Raw genomic sequence first — 17,442 nt, 5'->3', positions numbered from 1 at the left:
TTCACAGCCTCTCTGTCCTCTGAGATGTCAGAGCCCTACACTTATTACCTCCCTTTATGTTTGAATGCCACAAAATCAGAACTGCATCCTAATTGCATTTCCATCTGTTACATTTTCCTCTTCAGCTGGAAGGGGTAGCAAAGCTTGTCTTCATGTTTATTCCTACTGTCAGCATGAGTACTATGGGTGTACACACACTGTATGTAGTGAGAGAACAGTGCCAAGAAACAGAAAAGCTGTAAGAAGGCAGATGAGAAGGAGGCTTCAGAACAGAACTCTACCCACCTCCTCCACCTGTAATGTACGAATAGGAGCTCCATTAATCTCCAGGATACGATCTGCAGGGTGGATGGCGTTTCGGACATCTGGGCTGATGTGCATCCTGTTAACTCTAAACATGGGAATTATAGTGTGTGTGGGAAGTCAGTTTAGCCAAAATTATAAAAAGGCTTCCCTTCATATTGCTATTCTGAAATAAAACAATGCTAATCTACCAACACAGGGAGCTATCATTAGACCAAGTGCTTAGGTCTGAGCTGGTCTAGGGAGAGCTCTTCATCTGCCCAATGGCAAAAATTGTTAGTCCATTACAATTCGCCAAATGTTTTGTGTTGAGTGAAGGAGACAGCACTGAGAAATAAAGTTATCAATTAAGGTCGCCACAAGAGCGAAATGGAGACCAAACACAAATGGCTATTAGCCAACATATGTCCCTGTTGGGCCGAGACAGATCCCCTCAGCAGTTAAAGCAGCTGGCGGGACAGCAGCACTGCAGAATTTTTACCAGCTCCCTCTGCACAGACATGTACCTTGCACACAACCTTGTCATACTCACTCTTTCACCTGGACACCAGTGGCATAACTGGAGCAGCCACCTTCAACAGACACGGAGAACCCCCTCTTGCCATCAGTAGCTGCCGGCATGGAGATGAGGGTCAGCGTATAAGGCAGCTGCTCACGCAGAGACTCAGTGGAGTGTTTTTCTATCATCGGTGTCAGCACAATCTGGTTATGGCACTTCCCACTAAAAGAAGTGAAGAACATAATTATGGCAGTGTCCTATCCCTCCCTGCCAAATTCACACTTCTAAGTTCTCTCACTGTCCATAAGCTGTGATTTTTTTTAGTGCTTACTCCATTCCTTCCTCCCTCCCTCAAAAGGCAGCTTCCTGGCATTCCTTAGCGTAGCACACTGAGCCAGCTAAACATGGCTTACACATATAGCAGGGAGCAACTCTGTGGCAAAGCATGCAGCTCCGTCTTACCAGTAGAGAGTGGAATGTTGCACGAGCGCGTAAGTGTCCCCATCTTCAATGATCACTTTGCAGCTCATACAAGCAAAGCACTCGGGGTGATACTTGTATTCGCCAGCCACCTACAGACAGAAAAGGGAGTAGCTTAGGGCCAAAATCCATCAGCTACTGCTTTCCTCTCTAATTAACATGTTCATTGAGATCTCAAAGTCAAGTGGCAGTTTTTTACTGGAAAGTTATATTAGCCCATTCTACCTTTCCTGAACCCCATCCCTGGCACCTTGTTTGCAAAACTTCTCTAAAACAAACATGTCAACATGAAAAACAAAGCTTGTGTCCCAGGAACCTCTGCTATATTTGGCAGCTGCTTGACTATCAAAAATAGTTGATAGTCTGCTGCAGACTAGTAAACAAGATATTAAACCTTCCTGTTCAGTTGCTCTTGGCAAGATAACTAACGTTACGCCTGAATTAATAAAGCTGAAAGGGCTTTTTTTCTTGGCAGACAGGCAATGCACAAATTCAGATACTTTACCAGCCAGCTGACAGAAAAAAAAGCACGCTGAGACTGAGACAACAAAATACCTTTAAAGAATATTTTTATTCATTGATCTGTTTTTCAATTTTCCTTATGAGAACTTCCCTTATTGACAGTATTTTGCAAAGACTTCCGCAGGCAATAAGAAATTGTCTGCACTTTTCTCAGTACTTCCCTTTGAGGTAGCAATCATATTACTGAGTACCATGCTGCTTTTATTTAGGCCCTAGAAAAATAATGGTTATGTTTCATTCTTGACAGTATTAAACGTTAAATATTTGCAAGGTTGTGCCAAGGAGGGGAACATTTAGGTGAGCCCCATATTGTGCAGGCAGAGTTCAATGTTTCAAAGCAATTGGGGCTAACACTGCTTCAAGACACCATCAGCCAGAAAACCACTCTGGCCACAGTCCAGGTGGGACTTGGATGGCAACCTTCCCTAAAGCCAGAACCTGCTGCTTATCCTGAGTCAAGAGGTTTGACTCTGCAGCACAGTGGAAAATCACCCCATGGAGACACTGAGGCACTGTGCTACAGAAACTGAACAGATGTCCCCTTAATCACCTTTCTATTTCTCATGCTTGTGCATTTCAGCACCTTACTTTCTTCATTCATATGCTTCAGATCCTCACAAATCCCTCCTTTAAGAGTTACCCACTTTCAAAATTAATCTCTATCTAGAAGATGCACACACAAGCTTCACGTCTAATCTCTGATTAGAGATTAGAGTAGCAAAGAGACTACTACCTTCAGTTTATTTGGTTATCTGAATAGCTAGGGCAACTCCTAACCAAGTTCGAGGAGTCCTCCAGGCAGGAGTCCTTTAGAGTCCTTACCATCACAGGTCCAGTCATCAGCAGAGAGCAGCCATGGCAGGACTCCCCAAACTTCCCCCAGTAGTCTTTGTGACAGTACAGCTTCCCATCTTTCTCATAGTACCAGTTAGTGAGGGGATCCTGACATTCAGAGCACCTTGAAGGAAACAAACAAACAAGGTTCCAGTTGGCAACAAGTCACAAATCAATGGAAAAGCTCCTCTCCTGCATGCAGACAACAGACCAGCTCACCACCAGCTCTTCTAGCTACGGATGTACTAAACCCCTCCATCTCCCAATGCTTTTTCAACTGAAAATTAGCACCAAAACCAAGGTTTGTAAGGAGAGGTGGCATCAACCAATACAAAGGAAAAGACAAGCTTCCAAAGTTTAAAACAAATCCCATCCATTTATTAAAACACATCAGTAGTTTTATAAATTCTACCTTACAAATTCTGCTCCTCTGCTTCCTCCCTCTTCCTGGACGCAAGCTTCCAGCTGCAGAGCTCCCAGCACACAGATAGCTCTGCTACGTTTCTGCTTAGTGTTTCTATAGCATCACACCATCTTGTGCCAGAGCACCTGTCTCCTCAGCCAGTTTAGGAAGGGGGACAGGGAGGCAGGATCCACTTCCCTATGCAACGCAAAGCCAGTTGAGCACCAACCTTTGTGGAAAGCCTTTCTATTCTTCTGTAAGTAGACCTCTCCCAAAAGGTCAGCTGCAGCACTACCCATTTGAGGGAGAGTTTTCAAAGCAGTTCATCCTTTGAGCTCCACATACTTATCGCAGCCACCAATTAACTGTGATGAAAGCCCTCCACCTTTCCCCACCAATTGCTCTCCCTCTCCTTCTGCTGATGACAGCACATGAGAAAAAAAACCACAACCAACCAGCAAAAACCCAAACAAAAATATTTGTCTAATTTCATGAAGGGAGTCTCAAAATCCTTCACATATCAGTGTCAGCTCCCATTTCAACAAGCAACCATTATAATCCTCTACCTAACCCCCCCCCAAGAAACAACCAACCAACCAACTCCCCCCCCCCCCAAAAAAAAAACCAAGGAAAAAGATGCAGCAATTCTATGCGGATATCATTTTAGCAAATCACAAGCAGAACCCAGATCTTCGAGCTTCCTGAACACAAAATAATCCTGCCTCAGCAGGATGCACTGGGAAGGGAGTTTAACTTCTGCAGCACAGAGGTGTGACTTAATGGAGAGATAAGGCACAGACAGCAGTTGCATCACTAAAGATTATTCCGTTAGCCCTGGGCAGCACTTTCTCAGACTTTAAAAGGAAAATTAGTCTGGTATTGGCCATTTCTGAGTGTAGAATCCAAGGCGGGTTAGTCACCAATAACTGGTTCAAAGAAACACCTCAAGGATCAATGTTGTCATCAGTACGATGCTTTCCCAAAGGTGGAAGGAAGAGTTTCTTCTGCCCCTTACCCCCCCAGTTGTCTCAGTTACTACACTGGAGGGGTGGGGGCTGAGGTGGACCTGTGCCCTCCTGGACAGCAGGCCTCTAGAACACCAAATGCACTGAAGTCAGTTTGTGGCAGTGGAGGTGCACTTCTTACATGCTCCCAGGTTTAAGATGAGAGCTACTGTTGACTGATCTTTCACAAGCTTCCTGAAAGCTTATTTGTGCCAAAGGCATTCCTTGTAAACTCCACCAGCTTGTAATGAGCGTGATGATATGCGAAGCTGGTCATGCTCCAACATGGAGAGAGTTATTTGCTCCATCTCAAGAGACTGCAAAGCAACAAGGTGAAGCTGCTTGTAAGCAGCCTATGGTTTTAGGGGAAAACACACCTCATGAGGTATTTAGTACCGTACCCTACCCTCAGGAAAGTTGCTCCTTCTAACGTATTTGGCTTTTATAGTGTTTGTTCTTCCAGCTGAGGAGCTCCAAATCCTGCCCTCCCGCTTCCTCAGTGATGGGAAAGAACATGCAACAGGCCCTACCAATTTTGTCTGAGGCAGTGGGAGCAGTAACTTAACATTGCTATATGTGGTACATGCATCATTATAGCCTCAGCCATGGGGCACTGTCATGGTTACACCCTGCTCATGGTATGCAGAGACCTAAAGGGCATTGCAATGCATTTTGCCTTCAACCACTAGCCTTTGACTTTCATTTGCAGTAAATACCCCACGCTGAACGATCAAGTAGGTGAGTGGGAGGGAGAAGAGAGCAAGTGGAGACTAACAGCAAAGATTTCTATCACCCTGTGGCAGGAACATCTGGCTCAGCATGGGCAAATCGGATCCCTCAGACTTAGCCGACGTCTGCGTGCATGCCTGTACCAGTGCATGCTCCAAGAGTGATTACATCTTCAAACAGGGAGCTGTGACCAGACCTGCACTTAGGATGCAGACAGCACTACTGGAGACTGTTCCACCAGGACTTCAAGACCTGGCTTTCTGCCTTAGTTCTCTCCAAGCAGGTGGGTTATTTATTTATTCATTTGTTTTTACGCACAACACCTTCCCTTCCTCACCCCTCTTCAATTTCACCTTCAACCACTCCTTTTTCTGCCTAAGAAAATCTAAAATTTCTGAAAAAACAACACAACTGCAATTCTGTTTAGATAGGCTCCAGAGGATCACGTACGCTTCTCTTCCCTTTACCTTTCCCCTACTTCGTCATGGTTTGATTCCAACCTTACAGCACTTTGATTAGTTTGCTTCCAGCCGGAAATAAGCACTGGTATCTAATTTGCAACACACCCACAGCAAAATGAAGGTGAGGGGGTGGAGCCAGCAAGCAGTCAGTTCTTTGCTATGCAATTAAACAAATCCGGGCAGGACAAGTTTGCAGCTTAAGGCTCAGAACCCCACCCAGGACAGTGAGGCAACAGGAACAAAGCAACCAGCCCCAGAGAGGCTAGATGCTGGTAATCGGTCTAACTGGCTACTTCGTTAATCGCTGCCAGCAAGAGGACGTGGCTAGGGCCCATATTGCCAAGCAGCACCTTCTGTTACTTACCCTGCATTCTGTAATGTAAAGGCTGTAGATTTGTCAGGCGTGGAGAACTGGCTGACAGCACACAGGTATGGTTTCAAGACCTGTTTCAACTGTCTCAGTGCCTTCGCCCAAATGATAAAGGCATCACATGATTGTTCCACATGACTCTCATTGAAGAGATATGTCAGAATTTTATCACAGAAGATACAAGAGTTACCACTCCTTCTTCCCCTCCTCACTAGAGCGCGAGGCATTGCAGTGCTGCCATTGCCAGGGCTCACATCAGCTGTGACAGGAATACAATTACTTCTACAGGTATTAAGCACGCTAATCTTTGCCCGTCACCACAGCCAAAAGAAAGGAAGATTTCTTGCTCCTCCGTCTTTCATAGATTAGAAACCGCTAATCTTCTCCTAGATGATTTGCTATTCTTATTACAGAGTAACAAAGCATAGTAATCAAGCTTCCTGGAGGACTGGTAACAGCCATACTTGATGTGTTCCCTCTCGCTGCCCAGCCACCATTTTCAGAGCTGCAGAGCCCTGCTCTGATTATACAGTCCCATACATTATGATTCTTTGCTTCCCAGCCTTGGCTATAAAGAATAAATTAACCTGCCTCCCATGGCCATCCTCCAGGAACCCCAGGCAGCATCTGAGCCCTGATGCTCTGTAGCTCAGCAGGTGCACAAAGAGTTCACAAATCGCTGCTTGATGGCTACTTGGTTTTGTGGGGGGTGGTAGGAGGATCAGGTCACAACAGGTAACCAGCCCGGTTTTCAGCGAGATGGGAGATTCAATTGATGTGGCATCTCTTTTACATCTAAATGAAAGCCAATACCCTCATGGAAGCAAAGACTTCCCTGGCACTGAAGAGACAGATCCCTTTGAGAAGGGCTCATGACTAAAATGCACCCCACACACACTGTCAGGCTAGATCAGTTAACGCTAGACAGGCTCGAAAGAGCTGTGGTTCCAATTCTGCTGGCAGGGCGGGGGAGAGGACAGAAAGCTGCAGAATAAAACATAACCCCAGCCCATAGCTAACCCAAAGGCTTCTCACCCAGGCTTAGCAGAAGTGTGTGCACTGGCTACATAAAAGACACTAGACAAGGAAGGACACATACTAGAAAACAGACCAAGTACTAGAAGACAGCGTGTTTAAGCTCTGACTATGCAAAACCATTTCCACGCACTTAGGAGAAGGTGTTATCTACGGCTTAGCATGATGCCCTACATGTATTACAAATAATGAATGTCTGCTCACTTTCTTTCTTCTGAAAGCGGATGCTGTTTCAGAAAGTTGCCTAAAGAAGCTTAGCAATTGCACAGCAGTATTTACTCCTATCCTAGAATGTTTTAACAAAAGGCTCCTTACTCCCAAATCAGTACAAAAGTGTTTGCAGGAACAGGATCAATAATGAGCAAATCCGAGTGGAGGGGATCGGAGGGAGACAATGAAACTGCAAGCTGTGCCTTTCCCCATCCATTCACCTTATCAGCACATCAGCGTCAGTCACCATCCTGGCTGTGTTCAGCCCCACTAACAGTTTTCACTGTGGAGATGTAATGCAATCAAAGCCTTATTCTGTAGCTATCGCCCTTCTCGAGCATCATTTGTTCAATCGGACCAAGAATGGTTGTTAATATAAACCAAAATATCACAGGAGAAGAATCCTTCCCACGTAAGGGAAGTGTGCTGCTCGTCCCTAGTTACCTGCAAAGTACTTGATTTCTTTTCTCAAACAAGATTATGCACTGCCTCACTGCAGATTACATCACCTTCTTGAACTCGCAACAGCAGCACCTCACCTCACCCTGCGCTGTGCCCAAGCACAAGTAGCTTTGGAAGAGACATGAGCAGCAGCAGCCATAGTAATCTCATTCCTCTGGCAGTGCAGCGAAGCACAGGGGCACGGCTGAAGTGGCATATGTAGTGTTGCTCTGAAAGGGAGCCTGCTTGCCTGGGCTACGCAGACGCTGCCACACGGCACAGGTGCCGTTCCCTCGTACCCAAGAGATGTGAAGAGCCTGGTAATAAGAATCTTCCCCGTCGCCTCCTCAAAGCAAGACAGGATCCCAGTTTAAGGCCGGCTGTTCCCTGCACACAAGCACTGGACCTCATTCTTCACGCCTCGCACGCTAACTGCTTAGGATACCATTACAGAGGGGAGAACAACACTTTGAAGGTCCACTGCTAATCCTGCACAAGACTTACCGAAACGGATCCTTGGGAGCGAAGTAAGCTGGGGCAGACAAGTAACTTCCCATCTTCAACACTGGATAAACCGGCTCAGCCACAAACTTGTCCAACTGCCTCTGAACAGCTCTGTTCTGCCAACATGGCAGCAGCCGGTGCTCATTTAATCTTGCGCTGATTCAGATACTTCACCTCTCTTTGAAGCTGCCCAAGGAATGCCAGGTCTCTCGGCTGCTCATTCCTTTTCAGATTTTTCCTGACTCCCATGGCTATAACCATCATCCCCTGCACCCAGCAGCAGCGGCACCCTCGGGAAGGACAGAATAACTGCTAACCAGGCTAGTTGGACATGCTTCTGCAATAGTTCTTGCGAGCTCTGCTGCCTGCTAACTATTGTCAAGTTTTCCCTTCTCTGGTTCCACCCAAGGGTGGGGGGGAGGAGGAGCCATTGCAGGAGGACAGCGTGTGGCTACAGAGGCTGAATAAACTCCACTTCTTCGCCAGGGGTGGAGCTTTGACCCAAAGAGGGGCTGGGTTAGTAAGTGCTGAAAGATAGCAGCTGTTGCCAAAGAGCCAAGTGCATAAACGTGAAACTACTCTTTGCAGCAGTGGCACATTCTGATGGAGAGGCCAAGGGAGACAGAGTCTGACGAAGACGACTAGCCAAATCTCCAAACACATCAAATTAACGTTTACTACATACCTTCCTAAATCCCTCAGAGTGAGTGGGGTTATACTACCTTCACAGTACCTACAGTCTGTTCGTCCTCTTGCAGGAGGTAACTCACAGCGTGCTTCATCCAAGGAAAAATTACTTTCTTTCCAACACTATTTTAACCTAATCTTCATCTCCTGAATGGAAGCTGAGAGGTAAAAATCAGCACAGATGAGTACTCTCTCCTGCTTGCAGCACATGTAGTTGTATCATTTTGCTTGCTCCGAAGCCAAGCATGATCTCTAGTGGCCTAATCAGCTAAAGCTGTTTGCAAGACACTCAGAAATGCAACAAACATAGGCTGCTGCACCAAGCCCTCCCATTTTTGTACAGTCAGCAAAGCCTGGCGTGCCTGAACACAGCCTGAAAATCATGCTATGTTCCAGAGGCAAGAGTACTCAAATGTGCTTTTACTGGAGATGCTCGTCTCAGCTGGCATATTGTTCAAGGGACGCTTGGGGCTGGGACGAGGCAGTCTTGGCTGCAGATCTGACAGCTGCTGCTCGCTGTTGAAGTAAGCAGAAAGCCAGGCAGCCTTTTGGGTTGCTTTTTCTTGGTTTTTATTTTTTGATTTTTAATCAGCAGCCACCTTTCGGGGGGGGGGGGGGGGGGGGGGGAGAAAAAAGCCGAACAAAAAACACCCCATAATTTTCACCCATTCAGTGCAGTTTCTAAGCCTGGCTGTAAAAGTGCAGTGAAGCCTAGTGCTGCAGAGCCCGATGTGGTTGTCAATTCCAGCACGGGTCTAATTCCTTCTGACATTTCACACAGCTCTACTGGAAGCAGCAACACGGTGAGTCTGTGTCTAGGAATGCACTCTGGTCTCCCACATTCTCTATACGTTGCGTGCTGAAAATGGGCCAGCGCTCACAATCCAACACTCCCCTGGCTATCAGCAGCACCCCACAACACACACATCCCTCCAGTGCATCGCAGAGCCCCTCCCCTGCCCAGCATCACCTGCAGACAAAAGCTTTTCCCCACAATTCTGCTGCCATGGGCTGAACTCCCTCCAAGGGGGATTCCACGTGACCTCATAAATCCCAACTCTTCAGACAAAACCTTTGAAGATTTGATCCACAGATGTGATAAGCAGCCAGCTAGTCTGTGAATGAAGCCAGCAGATAAAGCCTAACTTCAAAGTAGTAAAAACCACCCAGACAGCTAAGCAACTGGGAAGGGATTTTGTTTGAGACTTCCTTAAAGCCAAAGGACACATAGTCAAATGTCTATTTAAACAGGAAACATCTTATCAAAATGATTTTACTTTTGCAGCAAGCCCCAGCAGCAGCCAGTAAGTTACTTTTTCCTAGACAGAATTCTTTTGTAACTTTTTGCCTTTTTCATTATCTCTATTACCTATTTAAGAACACAATAGCTCTGATAAAAGGGCTCTGGAAAAGGTGTTAAGGTGTTCATACATTCTAGATCTGAATTCCTGCCAGAATGAGTGTACTTCAAAAATGCTGATAAACAGGTGTGTGCGGGAGGGGGGGGGAGACACCTTTTCGACATAATTTTACTGATACCATCTCTGAGGGCCAAAATACACCAAAGCAAATTTCTTTTTCACCAACTGAAGTCAGATATCAGCATCTTCTCTCTTGCAAATGCTGACAGCATTTCCCCTACAAATATGTAGCCATCACAGCGGGTTGCTTTCCTTACTATGGTTTAGAATTGTTCAGTAATTTTTGCCAGAAAGAAGCCTGAAAAATATAACTGGTAAATAAAAAGAAAAAAATGAAAAACCTCGACAATGATCTAACATGAAAATTGCAAATTGAGTCGCAGCCGTTACAGTTTTATCCCCACAGAAATGCATCACATAGCTATTGTGATATTCAAGTGATTAATATCTAAAAACAGCTGGGGTTAGGCTGCACATCTAGACACTGTCTTTACCACATAGTTCATGCTGTCCCATAGCATGTCTACAGACAGATGTATTGCTCAGCATATCTACCAGCCTTAAGACACACGAATTTATACTGGCACAGACAGGCACTTCGGTATGTGTGGGACTAGTGTAAGCTGGGGAAGAGGCATCTGCTTCATGCCTGAAGAGTCTGCAGCAAGTCTTTGTTTCAGCATGGGCACAGTTTGGAGGCATTCCAAATACTTCAGTACAATCCCAACACCTCATTGTATTTCCAAGGCACTTACACATAACACGTGCTTTGCTGCTGTTGAAAGACAGAGTCAGGTCCTGACACCAGCTACTGAAACTAATACGGTTTTGATATGCACGTACCTCTGAGTGAAAGCTCTTGCACACAGCTCTCGAGTAAACTAAAACAAACAGCGAAGCAAAGCTCATCTCCATCACTGCATCTTACTTCTAAGCAGCAGCAGAACTTCAGACCAACACAGTGATGCCTTCTCAGTACCTCACATCACTAAGCAAAACATTAGGATGGAGATAGATTTTTATCTCCACCATACTTGCCTAACGGCCCCAGACCTCCTGAATATGTGTAGGCTGAGAAGCAAACCAAAGAAATTCAACCTATTGAAACTTCATAGATTATGTATGGTTTTGGAAGCAGTGACTTCTGATCTGTAAAAGCAGCGCATATGGCAATAAGACCAGCGCTTACACCACTGTATCTTCACTCACTTCCTAGCTTGTTGCTTTTGTCTGTGCAGACTGCTAAACTCCTCAGGGAAGGATTCTGTCTCACTCCTGGAAAGCCTATCACATACTGGGCTGCGTGAGTAATTCTAATTACCTTGATATAATAATGCTCTGATAACAATGCCCCAAAGGACAAGCTGCGCAAGTCAACTAAAAAAAGTTTGGACTGGAATGCCCAACTCCTCCTTAAATATAAAGGATCGTCATCGATGTCCTGTAGACATTGACAGGTTGTCTGTCATCAACAGAGGATATCAATAGATGTCCTGTCATCAATAGATGCCCTGAAGAATGTGGCCACTTCCACCTGCAAAGTGCTTCGTTCTTCCTTTGGATTTTTAACCTCTTGAACAGTCATGGTCATCTGTGTACAAACAGACACTTAGCAACTATTTCTCCCTAAATCTGATCGTGAGCTGGTGAATTTCAATGCTGATGGAGACACCATCAAAAAGACATTCCCAGGAGCCTGCAGGATTAGTGGAGGGGAGCTCTCACCTCTGAGGCCCTATCATTAGCTTTCTGTAACTGCCAGAAACTGGAGTCGACAGGGGAGAAAAGGAGATTCTTGTCTTCCTGCTTCTACCATGATTCAACTGCCTTTTGTTACTACTGGTCTTTCCCCTGCTCTCAAATTCAGCTGTTTGTGTGTACAAACCTGACTGTGTTCACAGCTGAAAAGCTAAAGGAAGATTCAAAGCATCAAATATCCCCAAATGATTTCAAATTCATCTTAATACACACCTTTGCTTACATCTTTATTTGTCAACATTTGTACATTTGCGTTTCATATGCTGTCACTGTAGATCTATTTGTCCTGTTGTCTGTGGGGAGGAAGCACTTTCGGAAAATGAAGGCCTGTGCCAAACAGTTCGAACCAAGAGAAGTGATCCAAAGTCTAGAAAATACAGTCTATGAGAAAAAGCTAGGTCCAGGGCTTCTTCAGTCTAGAAGAGACTGATGGGAGACACAATTGCTGCTTTCAAATGGGAAAAGGTTACTTGAATAACAGAAGGGGGAAAAAGCTTGTTTACCATGCCCATTGTCAATGTGACTAGAAGAAATTGATTTAAATTGCAACAACGGGGATTTCTGAAGGTAGTAGACAGAAGCTGCTAACACTAAGGATAATTAAGTGCTAGTAGACATAGCCTGGGAGACCGAAAACCTGCAGTGATGGGAGATTGTTAGGTGACCAGTTTCTTGATCATTCCAAAGCCAGAGAAATTACTTGCTTCAAACATAAGTGGAAATTTAGTAGGCATCCTAAGAACCACAGAAAACAGATTTGGAAAATACCCTCAGAAGTCATCTAGTTTATCCTGCAACCGCCAAAACAGGTTTAACTAGCCATATACATTCTTAACACAAGATTGCCTGGCTTGCCTTCCCCTGCCCCCAAATGTAAAAAGAATCAAGGTAATTCACTAAGTTTTGCTGAGCAAAAAATATTTCTATAGCACGCAAAATACGCCATTCAGTATAGAAAAATCACATCTTTGTAAGAAAATCAAATCACTAGAGTTGGCAGATTAATACTGGTTCTCTTTCTGCTCAGTAGCCTGGAGCTCAGGGCATCGGATAGCTGATCCGGGTCTGTCCTCCGACCATGGACAATTGTCAGCTGCAGAGAGCGCACAATGGGTGGGTGACGAGGGATTCTGGGAAGAATCTACTTTTAACTTTGTTCCAGTACTGAGAAACTGAAGAAGGAGAATTTGTTTCAAATTCACTTCAGAATACCAGTAGGAGACAGAGCCAGGAGTTCTTCTGCACTCTGCCAAAACTTCCATTTTTTCCAGAGTATTCATTTAGAGAAAACAGCCTTCTGGTGGTTACAACACTCCTTGCGTTTTAGTTTCTAGCTCCAGTAAAGGTTAACAGAAATTGAAATGGAGTAATACATTCAAAAAGAGTGCAAGCACCTGAACCCTAAACAATCTGTCAGGTGAACTGATTTAACTCTAGGTAATAAGGCCATTTTTATTGTGATTTAACCAAATAAATTTTATTACTTCAGGTTTTTTTTTACAAGTGTAAACAGTTTCTGAACGATTTCAAGACTGTATTTAATTTTAGCCAATATCTTTTACTGGAAAGTACACTTACTGCTTACAATTACTTAAATATAATAATGTAATCCCTGATCAGTATAAAAAGATTTAATATCAATAGTCAGATATCAAAAGCTTACACTTTTTAGTCATACAATTGTTTATATTATTAACTTAACATCAAACTATTTCATAATATAATTTAAAAAAAATACAGAAAGCCATGAGAATTTTTCCTGAGGTCAAGCTGCAATGCATACGCATAAAAATATGGTGTATTAAGCAAAAAGGAAATATTTGTCCAAACTGAATTAATAGTTTCTGGTCACCATCATCTCCAGTGCTTTAGACTTACTAATGAAAAATTTTGGATTCATACAAAATTTCCCTGCTTTCCTTTCCTCTTCCAGAAAAAGGAAGATGAGCTTTTCCGCTCTTCAAAATCCTGATGAGTTTTCAGCTTTTAATTAACTGGTTTTGGTATAAACTAAATAGTATATGTTTAAATCTGTAACTGTAAAATCATCAGTAATCCATCACCTTCAGTAACTTGAAGATACACTGTGAACAGTTTTTCTCTGATGTGATGGACTTGGCTTTTGTTTGAGATTTCTGCAGCAAGCCTGTGTTGCTTGGCTACTTAAATTAGATTTATTTTATAGACCATAGTGATATACATCCTCTGTTATTTCACAGTTAGGAAGGAACTGAACCTCAGCTGTCTTCCTTCCTAAAACGTTCTTAAGCACCCTGCTACGGTAGGAATTCCTACCACCATTTCCAATAATTTTCTTCATATGGATCCAAAAGCATTTTCCACCTGGATGTATTCAACAGGCTTGATCTGAATTCATGGTTTTCAAAATAATCAAAACTGGATTTTTAACAAATACTGTGTCCTTAAGATTAAACCATGCCACTGTATCTGGGTCTTCTCATCCCATCCTACTCCAATTCAAATATGCAATATCTCTACAGAAAGAGGGAATTGTCTTTAATTTCACTTGTCTTTATCTGTGGGAAAAAAAAACCACAAACACAAAACACCAAAAATGGACATGAAAATACCAGGTATCAATACTTTATTCAAAGGTATAATTCAAGGCAGTATCTTCTATTTCATAATATGGAAAAAAATCGGACTGAAAGCAGTAAGAACAGCATGCTCTAGGTCAAAAAAAGCTCTTCCAATAATCCCCTTGGTAAAAGTGATCCAGACCTAGGAAAAAGATACCTTGCCACTTCTCTTTCCCTTTCTTGGTGTAGTGTTTGAAGTTCTGTGCAATGTAAGTTCCAAATCCCGTGGAACTGTGTATCAGTGAAAAGCAACGACCTTTGAAAGTGTATGCTATCTGAACAGAATTCAGTGGCACAAAAATACATTCAGAATTAATTCACAACAGACATTGTGACAGAAACATCCAAGAAACTTCCTCAGCCAGATCCAATCCATCGGATTCAAGCCTAAGGACCAGCCAGCCAAAGAACAGTTTAAAATATCCAAGATACACGAATAGGGATTTGCTTGTCCCTCCAGCCACACCAGAGAAAATACAGGTTTCAGAGACAAAGCTCCTGTACATGCAGTTTGAGGAAGGAGGGAAGTGACAAAAAACTTAAATCCTCAGAGACATGCATGTACGTCAGCTACTGCCAGTGCCAAGCATGATCAGCAGCCTAGCCTGACCAAGAACAAACAGAGCTAACGAGCCTGGAACAGCGCCAATCAGCATTAGAGAAATTATGTGCCAGGCCAGGGAGTCAGTTAATCCACAGGAAGACTGTAAAAAACACTCCACAAGAGCTGCCGGAACTCACAGCTACCAGCTGCCAAAGGCTCCTACCCTTAGAGGCTTTTTAAACTTTGGCTTTGGGATGTCGAGCACAAGACTGCTGCTCAGCATGCCTTAGGGATAACAAAATAACGGGGAACAGAGTGCAAACTAGGAATTTGTTTTCATATACAGTCCTACCCTGGAACTAGGAAACAGGGAAGGGCAGCTTCCTTTACTGCAGGTTGCAGTTGTTCATTCAGCATGGCAGCTTAGTTGGGTGCTAGAGCTAGCCAAAGCAGAGAGCTCTAGCGAAGCGCATCAGCAAGTGCGGAAAGTTACTACACATCTCAGGAGAAAAGCTGGCGTCTTCACTTTTATAAAACAAAACAAAAAAAACCCCACCCTGTTTTAAAAAAAACCCAACCCCATTTATATTTTACAATATAAATATTTTACAATAAAAGCTACGATACCAAATTCTCTGTAAAGTGTCATAAGGGCAGGATTTGCCTCCAGCTCAGCTGTTATCCACCTCAACAGCCCCAATAGCAAGAAGCACCAAGACGTTTACAAATCAAGACCCACAACAGAAATATGCTCAAAGGCAAGAAAGACAGACTTACTAGCACACACAACTTTGGATTTGGCTACTGGCAGAATCTAAGGAAGCTCAACAACAGGACACTAGTTCTTTAGGGAGAAGAGAAAAACAGGGTTAAGAGAAGCTGACTCAGCATAGCTAAACATGAATACTCAAACCAACAGAAACCCAAAAGATTGGGATTTGCAGTGATATAAAGCTGTAATTGTGATTATCAACAAGTCATTCTAACTTACAGCATTTTCCAAGTCAACAGAGCTAGCATTGCTTTGGCAGCATGATATGTTTTGGTTTGGTGTTTTGTTTTGGTTTTTTTTTAGTACACCAATAACCATAATTCTCACTTCAACAAAGTTGGGGTATTTTGTTGGGTTGGGTTTTTTTTGTTTTTTAAACCAGGACAGTAGATGCCTATCTTGGCACAGCAAACACTCCTCCAAAGCCACACTTCGGCTTCCTTTTCCCCCATTTGCTTCAACAGCGTCCAAAACATTAGCCTCTCCAGATTCAAGCCAACACAGAAGCCAGTAGAAGCTGCAGGTATTCAAGACCTCTCAAAAATACAGGCTCCTTCAGAAACATGATTCTGGAGCATGAAAACTGGACCAAGTATTCATGAAACACCAAGAAGAGCCATTACTCCCACTGCCAGGAAGAAAAGCATGTCAGAGATCCCTTTTCATCCTTGCCGACAGCAACATTATCCGACAGATTTCATAAGTTTGTATGTCTTAATAGTCTGAAAAGGAGAGGAAGTAAAAGGCAAGATCTCCCTCCCCCATATCAGCAGTTTTCCGCAGCACCCTGATATCTCCCTTGTACCTACCACATATGGAAAAAGAAACAGGCTATCCAAATTGCCTGGGCTCTACTTTGGAATGCAGCTGAAGACAAATATGCAACCCATGGCTTCTGCCACCACTAGTAAGTCAGAGCTTCCATTTGTACTTTATATGTATTCCCATATGCATTTGCATCAGCATGGCAACACTCTGCCAGGCAGCGTCAGACCGCTGTTGGGACTGAAAGTCAATTCCAAAGTGCTACTGCAAGCACTGAAGTACAGCCGCAAACAAGAGCATGCAATCGCTCTGCAAGAGGCTCCGGAACAGGTCAGGCACAGAGATGACCGCAAGAACTCCCTGTTAATATTGGTACTTCTCCACCAGGTTGCAAGTCAGTTGAAGAAGACAAGGAGAGTTTAACGGGCTAAAGTTTCACCTACCGGAAGCAGGAAACATGCCAAGCTTCATTTACAGTCTTGTAGAGGCGCTGGCCAGCAGCAATGCTGTCCCCGCATCCTAGACATCTCCAGACTTCTTCACCTGTATGCAGGAATAAAGTGACATACAGCAACCATTTTACATCAGAGAAAACAAGGATTGCTGGACCCCTGATAAAGAACAACGTTAAATTATATAACTGACGGGAAAGCCTTCACACACAGAAAGTTAAGCCAATACCAGGCAGTCTGTAACCCCAGAGACTGGAGTTCCCAGATCAAACTCTGACATCTTATATATTCTTTTTTTTTTCCTCCAGACATAACATCACCATCCACTCCTTCACATTCTGCAGAAGAAAGCAATATGACTTTTCACAGAAAACAGCTGAGTTACAGCTATACTAGTCTTCAGAGCAGAGATTTCAGGAAGGCAGATTGGTCTAGTGTAACAATTCCCACAGAGAACCATGCTAGGCCAGGAAGCCATGCTACTATTTCCTCCATGCCACTGACTCAGCACATAACGTTTACACTCATTTGTATAATTAACTGGATTTCCCAGAGCTGAAAGAAAGGAAAGGCAAACTTTATTCAGTAGAGAACAACTTGACTACCAGGAAGGAATTACACACTTGAATGAATATTCTTGTAGAGACT

The 17,442-nt window shown here is 43.8% G+C and overlaps 1 protein-coding gene across 14 annotated transcripts in view; it reads right to left on the bottom strand.

Moving 5' to 3' along the window:
• LOC142090104 (E3 ubiquitin-protein ligase RNF185) overlaps nucleotides 1–17,442 on the bottom strand; it is a 71,434-nt gene that overhangs the window by 36,011 nt on the left and 17,981 nt on the right. For 13 of the 14 annotated variants that reach the window (XM_075167469.1, XM_075167464.1, XM_075167468.1 and 10 more), the window contains 5 exons: nucleotides 16,786–16,885; nucleotides 2,627–2,762; nucleotides 1,265–1,374; nucleotides 836–1,024; nucleotides 286–391 (listed from right to left, as the gene is read on the bottom strand). In XM_075167469.1, the coding sequence (XP_075023570.1) occupies nucleotides 286–391; nucleotides 836–1,024; nucleotides 1,265–1,374; nucleotides 2,627–2,762; nucleotides 16,786–16,885 (641 nt within the window). Of the gene's footprint in view, nucleotides 1–285; nucleotides 392–835; nucleotides 1,025–1,264; nucleotides 1,375–2,626; nucleotides 2,763–7,795; nucleotides 8,641–8,906; nucleotides 9,055–16,785; nucleotides 16,886–17,442 lie in introns of those variants that run through there. The other variant, XM_075167474.1, reaches the window with a different exon arrangement.

This window comes from Calonectris borealis, chromosome 18, assembly GCF_964195595.1.
Source record: "Calonectris borealis chromosome 18, bCalBor7.hap1.2, whole genome shotgun sequence".
Classification (NCBI taxonomy): domain Eukaryota; kingdom Metazoa; phylum Chordata; class Aves; order Procellariiformes; family Procellariidae; genus Calonectris; species Calonectris borealis.
Note: the sequence above shows the minus strand (reverse complement) of the source record. Positions and strands in the feature narration are given on the sequence as shown.